General features: G+C 38.7%; 3 protein-coding genes across 6 annotated transcripts in view; 2 read left to right on the plus strand and 1 right to left on the minus strand.

Annotated features, from left to right (window-relative positions):
• The window catches only part of LOC136265625 (uncharacterized), a 67,639-nt gene that overhangs the window by 41,169 nt on the left and 11,794 nt on the right, over positions 1 to 14,676 (plus strand). The gene's annotated exons all lie outside the window — the stretch shown is intronic.
• LOC136266760 (uncharacterized) lies at positions 6,833 to 8,116 on the plus strand. Its single transcript, XM_066061783.1, has one exon. The coding sequence runs from the start codon at positions 6,912 to 6,914 to the stop codon at positions 8,034 to 8,036; it is 1,125 nt and encodes a 374-aa protein (XP_065917855.1). The 5' UTR covers positions 6,833 to 6,911; the 3' UTR covers positions 8,037 to 8,116.
• On the minus strand, positions 8,697 to 10,142 carry LOC136266456 (uncharacterized). Its single transcript, XM_066061472.1, has 2 exons — positions 9,783 to 10,142; positions 8,697 to 9,680 (listed from the first exon to the last, which is right to left on the minus strand). Exons 1-2 carry the CDS (start codon positions 10,104 to 10,106, stop codon positions 8,697 to 8,699), a joined length of 1,308 nt encoding a protein of 435 aa, XP_065917544.1. The 5' UTR covers positions 10,107 to 10,142.

Genomic DNA, 14,676 nt, shown 5'->3' on the forward strand with positions numbered 1-14,676 from the left:
ATATTACCGTATTTAGACATATTTCACTTTATTTCTCTACCTTGTGTTACACTTAGTCACGTTATACCAGTCAATATACCCATGTTTGTACAGTCCATCTAGCACTGACATTATCTAATTCTGGTTTGCCCCTACACGTATTTCTCTCCTCAAACCTCTAATCCAGACAATAACTTTTAAAGACACGATGTGGACACAAGCCCTAGTGTCGACAAATAAGTTGTGAAAGTGTGCAGAGCTGGAAGTTACCTAGGGAAGGCATTTTAAGCAGAAATCTTTTAGACTCCATTTAGAGCCATGCCTCATGCAAGCTTTATAATTGGCAGGTGTCTTATAAGCAAGGTGTGAAAGCGTGGAGAACGTATAGATACTAGGGAAGGTGTATAAGTCATTAGTTAAGACTCCATGTAGTGCTATGCACCATGCAAGATATATTTTGCATGTTGTGTGGAATGACTAAAACCAAGAGTTCATAATATATAATATTTAGGAGAGTATCCAACCCTGTATTGCCACTTCAAAACGCACTGCGTAATAATGTTACACAATAGTCGTCATCACCAAAGGTGTTAACTTGCTTCAAGAGCTATAAGGGCCTTGAAGTGCTTGCAGGTATTCGCTTTGGTATATCAACGCCTATCAACAAGTCTTTCATGGCGAAGCCATGTGTTGGAGTTTACTGAAATTATACTAAAGTATTCGGATATATTACACAATGTTGCACAATTAATACGCAGTGCATCTTGAAGGGGCAATACAGGCGTTGGATACTCTCCTAAATATATATATTATGAACTCTTGCTAAAACTCATGTACAAAAAGTAACAAACCACAAACCATATTCCAGACAAAAATTTTGTTACCCTACAGTACGTACATAGTGAAAGCTACAACACAAGCTCCACCTTAATTAGTGCTTTGTGGAAGTGTATAACTGCCGTGGATATGTGAAACTGCCATGACAGCTACAAACAAAAAATTAGATGATTGTAATTGCAGATAAGATGGCTGCAAAATCCATGAAAATTTCTTGCCATATGGTAAACATATCTAATCCAAAAACAGCCAAGCTGTAAAAAAAGAGTGCAGCCATCAAAAAGGCTATAGTGAAAAAAGATGTGAAATCCAAGGTGGCAGCCAAGAAATGGCTGTGATGGTAGGTTAATGGCAAAAATTTTAATTACGACAATTCAAGTGAATTTGGTGCCGAATCCTAGTTTAGATTTCACTTCTTTTTGTATTTGTATACCCCAAAGCCGTCCTATGGCCAGCTTTAGGGCTTCCTTCTAACTTGTTTTTTTTTTCTGCAGGAATTGTGGAACAAAGGAAGAAATGTTGTGTACAGTATTTTGTCTGATTAAAAATATTTGTATATTTAACAATAAAAGATAATCATACTGTAGGTAATAAGGTGACTTCATATACATAACTGAACTGTAGCTGAAACTCCCATTGTTTGTAGATGAACTCTTTTCAGAGTGACTTGTTTCTAGCTGAACTCTCTACATCGTGATTTTTTTCCAACACATATTTCTACAGGGTGATTTGTTTGTAGCTGATCCCTATAAGGTAACTTGTATCTAGCTGATAGCTCTACAGGGTGATTTGTTTGTAGCTGAACTTTCTACAGGATAATTTCTTTGTAGCTGAACTCTCTGCAAGGTATTTTCTTCTAGCTGATCTCTCTACAATGTAACTTCTTGTAGCTGATCTCTCTACTGGGTGACTCGTGTCTAGTTGTACACTCTACAAGGTTATTTGTTTGTAGTTGAATACTCTACAGGGTGATTTTTTGTAGCCAAACTCTCTGCAGGATGATTTGTTTGTAGCTGAACTCTCTACAGGATGGTTTCTTTGTAGCTGATGTTGCTCTAGGTGACATCTTTCTAGCTGATCTCTCTACAGGATGGTTTCTTTGTAGCTGAACTCTCTACTGGGTGATATTTTCTAGCTGAACTCTCTCTAGGGTGATCACTTCACAGCTGAACCCTCTACAAGGTGGCTTCTTCTATCTGATCTCTCTACAGTGTGATGTGTTTGTAGCTGAACTCTGTACAAGGTGACGTTTTCTAGCTGAGCTCTCTCTTATTTCTACCTGATCTCTCTACAGAGTAACTTGTTAGTGTAGCTGAAGTCTTTACATGGTAGATTTTGGTTGTTAAACTCTCTGAATGAAGACTTGTTTGTAGCAGAACTTCTACAGAGTAAATTGTTTGTAGCTGAACTCTCTATAGGGTGCATGACTTGTTTATAGCTGAACTCTCTTCAGTGTGACTTGTAATGTTCTGAATCACTACAACAATATATTTGTAGCTGAACTCTCTATAGGGTGACTTGCTTCTTGTTGAACTGTCTATAAGATTAACGGTTTGCAGCTGAACTCCCTACAGAATAACTTGTAATGTAATAGAATGCTATAATGGAGTAAATAAATTAGCTGATGCTCTATTAGGGTGACTGTTCTATTATTCGCCTATCAATGTAATGCCCGACTACCACTGATACGGGCTGAGGGTGGGGAAAGGTCGGGGATGGTGGGGGAATTGATCGCTAAATTTCCCTGACAAAATTACCCCAACATAGTGGGATTTGTCTTTGCTAGAGAAATTCACTCAGACAGCGAAGAAGTGTGCTTTCAGTTTAGGAAAGAGAGTCGGGTGCTAGCTATTACGTTTATACTAGAATCCACTCGAAGTAACTCATCACTAGACCAACGCCACACGACCGTACATATCCCCGCCTAGCCCCAGTATTCCCGGGGTCTGCAGGTCGAGACTTGGTCGGGGTATGTATCGCCAGTACTCCCCCAGTAGGTGGGGAATTGTCATTTTCAGAAATGCCAATCCCCACCTTCCCCCACCTCAGCCCGTATTAGTGGTAGTCGGGGATTACATTGATAGGTGCATTAAAGTATCTTGATCTCGCATTTGCCACACGGAGTTGGCTTTCGAATCATAACTCAGTGGTTTGTAATCCGATTCTTCCATGCTACTGCAAGGACTTTCTATGAAGATTATTCCAGCTATACACAGATTTTCAGCTCATTGCTCTCCGCGGTTTGCCTAGTAGACGTAAAAAATAATAATTTTTTTATTCATAAAAATCGATCGCGTAATTGTGACACAGGTTGGGTTTTGTGTCATATCTCCATGGTCTTTATCTCGATTCTTTACAAACCACCAAAAGGCACTCCTAAGATGGTACTCCATCTACATAGCAATTTTCAACTCATTCCATGAAGCGGTTTATCCTGTAGGCTTGACAACAAATCAATCTTGTTTTATGTGAATAATCAGTCATAACTCCCGAACCATTCATCGGATGTGTACTAAATTTGATGCTAGGATTTGCCTTTGTACTCCCTTTCTGTGTGCCAAATTTCAAGTTGATCACAGCACGCATTCATGTTTTATAGCAATTTTGCAAGTGTGCGAAACCACGAAGAAGAAAAAAACGAAGAAAGAAAAAAAAGGAAACTTTGGCAGCTCGTATCTCGGAAATGGCTGGAGCGATTTCCTTCAAATTTGGTGTATAGACTTCCCTGGCGGGCAGGCAACTCTGTAGCAAATTTGGTTCCAATCGGATAAGGGATAACCGAGATACATAAGTATGAAAATGACGTTTTCTTCCTGTCAATATACCCATGGTGTGGCGCGCCGGATTCTTGGGCCGCACGACACACTATCGTGTGTCTTGATAACAATGCTATTACTACATGTAACCCAAATTTAATAAACATCACATCAAATAGTTTAACATCAAATAGTTTAACATCAAAAGTGATGATTTCTTGGATGTCTGCATGATGACACAAGACTATGTGAGCCCTGTAAAAGAACAAGCAGGTGCTGAATTAAACATACAAAAAATTATTCGAGGCTAAGTGAATCTGGTGTACCAGAGGTATTGTAAATGTTTGGTGCCTAAGTATGTAAACATGAAAACAAGGAGATCTGCCAAACAACAAGTGGCTACCAAACAGAATGTACAACATGGTAAATATTTCCTATCTATACATTTGGTGCCTAAGTATGTAAACATGAACACGAAGAGACTTGTCAAATAACAAGTGGCCACCAAACAGAATTTACGACATGGTAAATATTTCTTAGCTATACAACAAGAAAATCAGGATTAGGGTGGTACAAATTTTCACTTTTTAAGCTAATTTAAGCCAATACCTGATATATTGTTTACCTCATTTACAACCATAGCTGATCTTAAGTTAAACTTATGCATAAAAGTACAGCTTACAAAGCTATTGCTGTGAGCTTGTACACATACCTTAAGTCAAAGCTGTATGCTATCAGACAACTGGGCTAGAGCTCCAATTATCACTGTCTATATAGGCTTTGGTCTGTGGTCACCACAAACACAACTTTCTTGGATATCTGATGACACAAGAGACCAGTCCTGTAAAACAATAAACAGGCACTGAATTAAAAGAGAATGAACAAAATAATCAATATGCCAGGCTGGTGGATGCTCATGGAGGATGCTCATGAAGTGACATGTGTAACAAATTGGCACTAAACAGAATGTACAACACATTTTCTTTATCAAATTTATCTCTGACCATGTAACTGAAGTCACAGAAACACTGGGTGGAATCTGAGTTGTACCAATGATAGAATGGATAATCAAGATAAACAAAAAAATATCCCAGGCTAAGTGAATATCTCACGTAGCATAACTGCTGGGTAAATAAACTTGGAACATGATGACCCACAATACACACCTTGAGTCAAAACTATTAATCAGACAACTGGGCTAAGACTCCAATTATATAGGGTTGGGTTTGTGGTCACCACAAATCATAAACAAATTACCTAAGTACATGCCAGAGCCTTTGACACCCAATACGATGATGAAAAATGGTGCAAAACCAGAGTGGATATATAATGATACAAGATGATGGAAAACCCGCATAAACATGTTAACTTAAACATCAGGATACCTGCTAAATAACAAGTGGGCACTAACTAGAATATGACTTGTAGTACATAAACTGACCTGGAAATCAGAATATCTATACAATGATGAACAAATATAAGACCAGGTGATACCTGTAAAATCAACTGATCCTAAAATCATTTCTTTGTTAACTGAGCTGGAACATTGGTTGCAGCACCAAAGAAATTTGCTTGGATATCTGACGATACAAAAGACCAGTCCTGTAAAACAACACGCAGGCATTTTGCATGGTCCTAACTGACTTACAGTACCATGACTACATCTGATTGCTAGTCTGTGAACTGCTATGACCAGATGGTCTGCAAAACCGACGGGATCATTAATACAATACACAAACATATCTGAGTACTAGGAAAACATTAATACTATAAGCACAACATGCAAACTGACCTGGGTTTTAGTTTGTTACTATCATATGAGAGCGTACAAATATGTAGAAATTCACAACACCCTTTGATGTCACAATTGAGCACTAGAAAAAGAACACATACACAATAGAGTTTCCTCTGATATAAAATTCACAATACTACTAAGGTCCTACGTGGACCTGAGGTAAGTATCACGAACAGAGTTTGGGTAGTTAATTTTTATCCCATGTAACTTAGTTACAGTTATAGTTACTTTAAATATGTAACTAGTATCTGATCAAAAACAGCCAAGCTGTAAAAAAAGGTGTGGCCCCTAAAAAGGCCATGGTGAAAAAAGATGTGAAATCCAAGGTGGCGGCCAAGAAATGGCTGTGATGGTAGGTTAACGGTAAAAATTTTAATAACGATAATTCAGGTGAATTTGTGCTGCCTCCTCCAAGTTTCACTAGGATTCGGCACCAAATTCACCCGAATTGTCGTTACTAAATTTTTTACCATTAACCTACCATCACAGCCATTTCTTGGCCGCCACCTTGGATTTCACAAGACAAGTATGTACCACTCTGCACGAATAATTCAAAGGCACTGCCAGTGCCATAATTTGTATATGGTCCACAGCGAGTGCATTATAACTTATAATGCACTTGTTGCAGTTTTGCAGACCGCAACGAGTGCATTATAAGTTATAATTCACTGACCGCAGTGCAATGTGCAATTATTGCACTGGCTGTGGTTTTGTGCAGCATTGCACAAGTGCCAGCAGCTGAGACTGCTATGACACCTCACCTAATAGGTGAAAAGACACCTTGAAGTTAACTGGCTGAAATCGATTGTTGGGATCAATTAATACTCACGTGATTAGTATGCATGACTTGGATTTCACCATGAAAACCACTTAGATAGAGAGCGTTCTGTTATATCCTTGCTATCCTATGAGTTGAAAAACTTTGGGCTAAGGTGAGAACTAGTGCTATAGAGCGTTTTCATCACGTGCGCATGGTTACGTAATTTTATAGCTTGCCCACACGTCGGCCATTTTGTTGCACATGCCGAGGTAGTTGCGATGGGACTTTGTGTGATTTTTGGTTGTAATAATCGTTCTGATTCAAAAGTACGACGTGCTTCTTTCAGCAGAATCCCTGCCATAAGGTATCATTATGGAGAACAAGAGTATCAGCTGTCACTGAAAAGAAGAACTGCTTGGCTTGCTGTCATTTCGCGGGATGATCTCGATGAGAGCAACATGCAAAACTATATGATCTGTTCGAAACACTTTCATTCCGGTAAACCAGCCAAAGCCATGGATGAAACTAACATAGACTGGGTCCCTACACTCCACCTCGGACATGATAAACTCCAGCAAAGTTCACAGCCTACACAGCTGCAAGTGAAGAGATCTGACAGAGCTAGAAAAAGAGCTGAAAGACAACGGCAGGCAGAAGAGGAGCAGTTAATGTTATCTGAAGTGATAAGTATTGCTAAAATGAAATCGTTGATGAAACTGTTGGTGAGCTGATCAATGAAATTGGTTTTAATGTCTTTCAGTTGTTTGAAATCGAGGCTGCTGCCATGGAGCTGGTGACAGAAAGGATAATGATTGAAGAGTTTTCAATTTCCATTAAGGATCTGGTAAAGGAAGAAGTCAGATCAGCTATGCTTGCCTTTACATGCACTGAAGGCAGTTGTAAGTGTGCAGATGAAGTGACCAGGCTGAAAGAAGAATTACTAAAATGTCATGAGATAATTCAAGAGCTGTCATCCAAACTTGAACTGCACTTGCCTCCCTTTTGTGAGGAGTCTCTCAAGGATGACAGCATTGTGAGCTTTTACACTGTATTACCAAATCTAAAAGTTTTAAGAGCCATTTTCAATCATGTGTGTATTACACTACCAGGTGAGAGATCTGCGCAATGTAAACTTACAAAGTTTCAAGAATTCATGGTGGTAATGCTGAAATTAAGAATCAACCCGCCTTTGGTAGATTTAAGTTATCGGTTCAATGTTTCACCATCGACGGTATCCAGAATTTTACTCAAGTGGATAACGCAAATGGACATCAGACTAAAAGGTCTCATCATTTGGCCTGAGAGGGAAAATTTACAGAAGACCATGCCCAATTGCTTTCGCCTATCATTTGGCAAGAAGGTAGCAATTGTGATAGATTGCTTTGAGATCTTTTTGGAACGACCATCCAATTTGAAGGCGCGATCATCAACTTGGTCCAATTATAAACATAGGAACACTGCTAAAGTACTACTTGGAATTGTTCCCCAAGGAGCAGTTGCTTTTGTTTCAGAAGCCTGGGGTGGTCGTGTAAGTGACAAGCATTTGACAGAAAACAGTGGGATTTTAAGGAAGTTATTACCAGGCGACATTGTGTTGGCAGACAGAGGGTTTGATATTAGCGAATCTGTTGGTATGATGCAGGCCAGATTACACATTCCTGCATTCACCAAAGGAAAAGATCAGTTGTCTGCAGTTGAGATAGAGGAAACCAGGACAATCGCTAATGTCAGGATTCATGTAGAACGTGTAATCGGAATGGTTCGGCAAAAATATTCCATTTTACATGACACCATACCAATTGATTTTGTTATAATCAGAAAGGGAGAAGATAATCCATTATTGGACCGCATCATTCGCATTTGCTGTGCTCTTACTAATGTTTGTAATCCAATCGTACCAATTGATTGAATTATTGTAAATAACTTTAACACAACAAATCACAACAATGACAAAATTATGATTATATTCAAGAAACCATAGTAATACAACAGCTCTAACTATTTGCATGGCAAGAGAACAGCACAGGGAATTTATTTCTTTTTGCTTCTCGTAAATTGTGTCAATTTTCGACAATCAGGGCAATACCATTTACCCTTAGGAATGGCAGTTAACTGGAGACATTCAAAATGGAACCACTCAAATCGACAATTAGGGTTGTCACAAGCTATCATTGTGCCATCTTCAGGCCCACGACAATAACAGTATTTAGGCTCACTGTTTGCATCTGATGTTTCGAGGTTAGCATTGGGAAATTCAGTGGGCCTAGTGTACCAGTTTCCCAAAAGCTCTGGGAGAAGACATGTTCTAAAGAATTCTTCTGCTTTTGGTACACATTCTTCAAGCCAAAATGAGAAGTTTTTCTCAATCCGTTCAATATACACATTGTCTTGATCACTTTCAGAGGCAAACGTGCATACACAAAAATCAGAGTACTGTGCATCACAAACAAACAGCTGTGTTTGAACCTGATAATAATAAGAATGTGTCTCAACTAAAGTTAGTTTGCCATTTACCTCCTTCAGACAAAATTTAGGATCCTCCCTAGCTGCAGCAACCACTGAAGTGTCTCTATGGCAAATATGGACATTTAATTTCCAGCACACCTTTTCCACAACAACTACATTCAATAACCCCATCAGGGGAAGCCCAAATAAATGGCCATTGTGGGTTTATGACCAGTCCGCTATCCAAAACTTTAAAATCATTATGCAAGTTGGAATTAATTCTGCAATAAATATCTCGAGCTTGTTTCTCGTGCTTGCATCCCCATTCCGTCTGCTTGCTGACAAAGCTAAAAGCCTCAGGATAGCAGATACCCTTAACTAGTGACTGTGATGGATGAGCCAAATTCGTATGACACACAGCTTTCATCCGTGAGGCCGTCACCCTTCCAGCACGGTATGCAAACCACAACTTGGAGTTACTTTGTGATCGGGTTGCCTTTTCCACTGATTGTGCCATCTCTAAGGTGAGTTCAATTTCGATAGACTTGCAAGCTTGCAATAAGCTTGGATAGCTTAAAGTGATGTGGCTTGATTGTTGTAGGGACTTTAAAGGTACTGGAAAGGTATCCAGGGTAGACTTTGGGACATATTCATCAGAGTGTTCTGGAATCAATGACAAAACCAATGGCTTGGTACCTCCAACACTCAGATTTGCAAACAATGTTTCCAATTCTGACGCCGTAGACTCTTTACCCATAGCTGTTGCTCCATGCTCAGTAGCATCGTCATTGCCTTCTTCGTCTATTGCTTCATCCAACTTCCTTTTTTTACCCTTTGCAGATGTAAAATCAAGATCTTTGATAGGTAAATATTCAGCGTTTTTCAGAAAGGATGGAATAATCCATTGGCACTTCTCCTGAGTGCAAGTAGGTGAAGTACCTTGTATTTTTACCACAGCTTCAAGGTAAAACAAAATACTTGCAATGTGAGAACACACTTCTCCAAGCCCTGCCATGCAATTGCAGTGGGCGCAGCATATTTCTCCTGATTCCTCTATGATTATCCAGGAACGTAATGGAGGTTCACTTAGTCTTTGGGAATGACGGACCTACAACAATAGCAATTTTATTAGACAGTACTGTGTTAGCATATGCATAAGTGTATATAGTCACATTTAATTCTTATGTACAATATTACAGTAACAGCTTACACGGCCAGTGGTCAAATATTTTCCAGCAATCTTTCTTGTAACAACATCTTTTACCCACCCGCAAACAAATTGGTTATAAGCTTCCAAACTTTTACGGCCTTTAAATTGTGATATAGTAACGAAACTAGTCTTTAAAACCAGATACGAAAGCAAGTCAGTAAGGTCCACAGGGGGTAAATCGCTCGTTGCTCCGGCTCCTGGAAACACTCCCAGAAAAGGATCCACGTTGTTTATCAGTGATATCTTCTTGACATATCGATCTTTCGCATCACGTGGAAGACCAGCAGCGTACGACGACAGATTCAAGGTCATAATTGCGACCATTCACAGGAGTACTGAATTTCAACATGTGCAACAAAATGGCCGACGCGTGGGCAATCTACAAAATGATGTGAGCATGCGCACGTGATGAAAACGCTCTATAGGTTATTCACTAATCATTTCCCCACGTTGCCAAATATGGACCACATCCCCGATCCCCATTACAAAATTACCACTCTGCACGAAGTAACCACTCTACAATAGTGATGTGCGATATGTCGAAAAAATATCGATTTCGCGATAATTTTATCGTTATCGTATCAATTTTCAATACTGCTTTAGCAGATTTCGGTATTTATCGAAAAGGTAATATTTTGCGATAATTATCGAAATATCGAAGAATATTTCGATAAATCTACAGCATTTAGTGTGTGATTGTGCAATCACGCTAGAAATGAAGGTTGGTTCTGTACTATCTAGCCACTTTAAAAACTTGTCTACCAGTTTCCTAGGCTTATTATTAGTTTTATGCAATAGTTTGTGTGTAAAGTGTATTTCAAGCATATTTATAAGTATCGGCCGCCCACGCAATTACACCACCCACACAATTAAAAATTATTGAAAATCATATCGAAATTTCGATATTTACCCCAATATCGTATCAATAACATATCGAAATAAAAATATCGCACACCACTAGGACTTATAGGGAAGTATATATATATTAAACAAGTACACAAAAAGATTGGAATTTTCAACTAGAGTAGGGACCATAGCACATCGATAAAAAGTACTGAAACAAGTTGGAGTAGTCCATGATATTAAATCACAGTTAAACAATAAGAAGTGATATAAATGCACAGTAGGGATATAACACTTCTTATTGTTTTATTGTGATTTAATATCATGGACTACTCCAACTTGTTTCAGTACTTTTTATTGATGTGCTATGGTCCCAAAATTCCATATTCTGTTTGTGTACTTGTTGGTTGACTTTTTGTAAATAAGTATTATGACTGGTGAACCCATACAGACTGCATCTGGAATGGCACCGCACGCTCCAGCTATGTTAATTATCGTCTGCAAAGTGAAGTATCCATTACGCTTCATTGTCAGCTATGTTCAACCCGTTACACAGCATTTCGAATTGAAAAGCATCTCTGCAATCCCCGCATACTGAAAGAAATGGTGCTGTGTGCCCCAGTTATGTCGATTATCATCCAGATGAAAAGTGAAGTATCCGCTACGCTTCATTGTTGGCTATGTTCAACCCATTACACAGCAGTATGAATCAAGAATCATTCGAAAAGTACGTCTGCTAACAAAATAGCCACTATGAAAAATACGGACAATTTCCATTACAAAGGGAAGCCATCACGTACTACCACCAAATCGACACTTTTCGCTGTCAGCAAAGATGAATGGGACACAAAGGAGGACACTGGTAAGTCCATGAAGAATGCATTGTACGTACTGCGGTATGTCAAAAGGCACCTCTCAGGCTGAAGCGACATTGAACAGTCAAAAAATCAAGCCTGTAGCCTTAGCCGTTATAGAGTTATGCTTGTCTGAAGGCATCAGCCAGTCATTTACTCAGTCAGTAGAAAATTCCGTTTAATGATTAAAAAAAAAATCTGTAACAATTTGTTGAAAACATTTTGGGTCGATCTGAAAGCTTGTTTGGGCTTAGTTTTACCTAACCAATACTGCCTCATCGTTGTCAGGGGAAATTGCAGCTGTTTTTTTGGGGGGATAATGTTATTTCGTGGGCCATGCCTACTCCTTTGTGGTCCTTACTATGTAGTACTTTTGTACTGTATGATAGTTTATAAAATCCATGAAAATGTGAATTTACTATATAAAGTTTACGCAGTTTAAATTTCAAAATCTGTCAGCAATGGAGGCTATGCTCCCAGACCCCCATATCTATGCAAATAACTCACTACTACTGAAATTTTGAAAAATCCTGGATATGCCCCTGTATTTTAATTATATCGCTTGAGCCCATTGTGGTCCCACCCCAAAAATTTTATAAATCATGACCCATTCATCCCTTAAAACATTTAAAGAAATAGTAAAACAGCCTTGTAAAGGGACATTCATCAAGCCATACAAGTTGTGAAACCATACAAGTGTGACAAGCATTTTATGTTGTTTTAAGTAATTACTTGAGCGATTGTGGTTGGAACAATTCTTGCTTCCATACAGCCTGCTATAATGACTGACTTGGAATCATTTTGTAGTAGCAGAATTAAGACAAGTTATTTAAGTGAAGTAGAAGATTGTAAACAGCATGAATGCTCGAAGGTAATGCAACAGTATGGAGTGTGCTTGGAAATGTAATGAGTGCTAGCCCATTGCAGACTGTTTTAATTCAACAGGCTTGTTTACGCACAAGTTCTTGTCAGTGCAACAATCATGACAATATAACAAGTTTGTACCAGCTGTTAGAGCCTGGCTGAAGGGGCTGTTTGCAATTTGCTTGGAGCAAAGCTTTACAGAGCAGTTCTTTTCGATATTGAACAACAATGTGAACTGCAGAGGAGATACCTTATGAGTAAAACAGTACAAATTTATACCATTACCATTGCTTTGTTTATAATTATCCCATTAGAAGATCACTACAAGTTCACCATTTTGTGGCGTGATGTAATAAAACGCAACAAGTTATTACTTCATGAATCAAAACACACGATAGTGTGTCATGCGGCCCAAGAAGCTGGCACGCCACACCGTGGGTATATTGACAGGAAGAAAGAAAATGTCATTTTCACACCTTTGTATCTTGGTGATCCCTTATCTGATTGGAACAAACTTTGCTGCAGAGTTGCCCGCCAGTTAGGGGAGTCCACATTCCAAAGTTGTAGGAAATCGTCCCAGCCATTTCCAAGATACAAGCGGCCAAAGTTTCAGTTTTTTTCTTCGTCTTTTTGCACACTTTGCAAAAATTGCTATAAAACACAAATGCGTTATCCAATCGCCGTGAAATGAGACACACATAAAGGGAGTCCAAAGGCAACTCCTAGTATCAAATTTGGTTCAAATCCAATGAATGGTTCAGGATTTATGACCAATTATTTGCGTAAAACAAGATCGATTTGTTGTCATGCCTACAGGGTAAACTGCTTCATGGAATGAGTTAAAAATCGGCTTGTGGATAGACCAACCATTGTAGGAGAGCCTTTTGGTGGTTTGAAAGTAATCAAAATAAAGATCATGGAGATATGACTCGAAACTGAAAGTGTTTAATAATTACGCGATCGAGATTCGTGAATAAATATACCAGTAATTTTCACGCCTATCAGGCAAACTGATTAAATCAATGAGTTGAAAATCAGTATATAGCATCGTAGAAAGTCCTTGCAGTAGTGCAGAAGAATTGGATTACAAACCACTGAGTTATGATTCGAAAGCCAACTAAATATGTGACCATCTCAGCGAAAACCCGTCTAATTCGCACAAGCATGCGTATTGAGAAAATTGTAATTTAAGAATAATTCATAAAATTATGCATGCTACAAGAAAAAATATGCAAGTTTGTATCGGGCCAGTACTCAAAGAAGGAAGACTCAAATCGATGAAAACTATATACCATCTTATTCGACTGCTCATGGAGAGTTCGTAACTCTTTGTTTCGTTTTTGTAGCTTCAATGGTATGGGTGTCATGTGCGTTGGTTTACGATGCGGTAAACGTAAACAATATCATCGTTTCTTCTAACAAACTGCTTTCATATGCCTATGCGCAAGTGACTGCAAGGCTAAAACTATACCTTGGTTGATCTGCCAATCCATGGTGAACATTGTAAGCCAAATTCCAACTTTGTAGACTAATCCAAATGGAAGTTATGGCTGCGAATGCAAGCGCCTGTAGTTTATTTTTAGCATAGTTACTGTACAAATCGATTTCCTTGTTCTTCCAATTTTCTAGCACTGTAATTTTAAAACTACACACCACAGAAGGCTGAAACTTTGATGATCCATTTCTTGGACACTGCAGATAATGGTGAGTGAATAAAAAAATTTTTTTGTGCGAACTAGTCGGGTTTTCGCTGAGACGGTCACATATAGTAAATGCAAGATTGGGGTACTCTAATAGAACAGTCACCCTAATAGAGCGTTCAGCTACGTTTGTAACTTACTCCATTATAAAATTCTATTACATTGCAAGTTATTCTGTAGGGAGTTAGCTACAAACAGTTAATCTTATACATAGTCCAGCTACAAGCAAGTCACCCTGTAGAGAGTTCAGCTACAAATATATCGCTGTAGAGATTCAGAACATTACAAGTCACACTGAAGAGAGTTCAGCTATAAACAAGTCATGCACCCTGTAGAGAGTTCAGCTACAAACAAGTCACTCTGTAGAGAATTCTGCTACAAAAAAGTCATCGTGTAGAGAGTCCAACTACCAAAACACCACTCTGTAGAGAGTTCATCTTTGTTATGCATGCTCTACTGGGCTTTCACAGTTACTTTAACTTTAACAATATCATGTTTGCTTCTTTTTTTGACTAAGCACAGATATGCATAATTTATCATGATAGTATGATAGCATACTATCATAATCATGATTGTTACTTGCTATCATGATAATTGATAGATCACAACTATTGCTCAGCTCTATAGAAGACA

This window comes from Dysidea avara, chromosome 9 (genome assembly GCF_963678975.1).
Source record: "Dysidea avara chromosome 9, odDysAvar1.4, whole genome shotgun sequence".
NCBI lineage: Eukaryota > Metazoa > Porifera > Demospongiae > Dictyoceratida > Dysideidae > Dysidea > Dysidea avara.

Bases quoted from the DNA above. Each gene is read 5' to 3' on its own strand.
- LOC136266760 (XM_066061783.1), top strand. From the start codon at position 6,912: ATGGAGCTGGTGACAGAAAGGATAATGATTGAAGAGTTTTCAATTTCC.
- LOC136266456 (XM_066061472.1), bottom strand. From the start codon at position 10,106: ATGGTCGCAATTATGACCTTGAATCTGTCGTCGTACGCTGCTGGTCTT. The intron at 9,681-9,782 runs GTAAGCTGTTAC...CTATTGTTGTAG, and splicing joins AATATTTGACCACTGGCCGT to GTCCGTCATTCCCAAAGACT.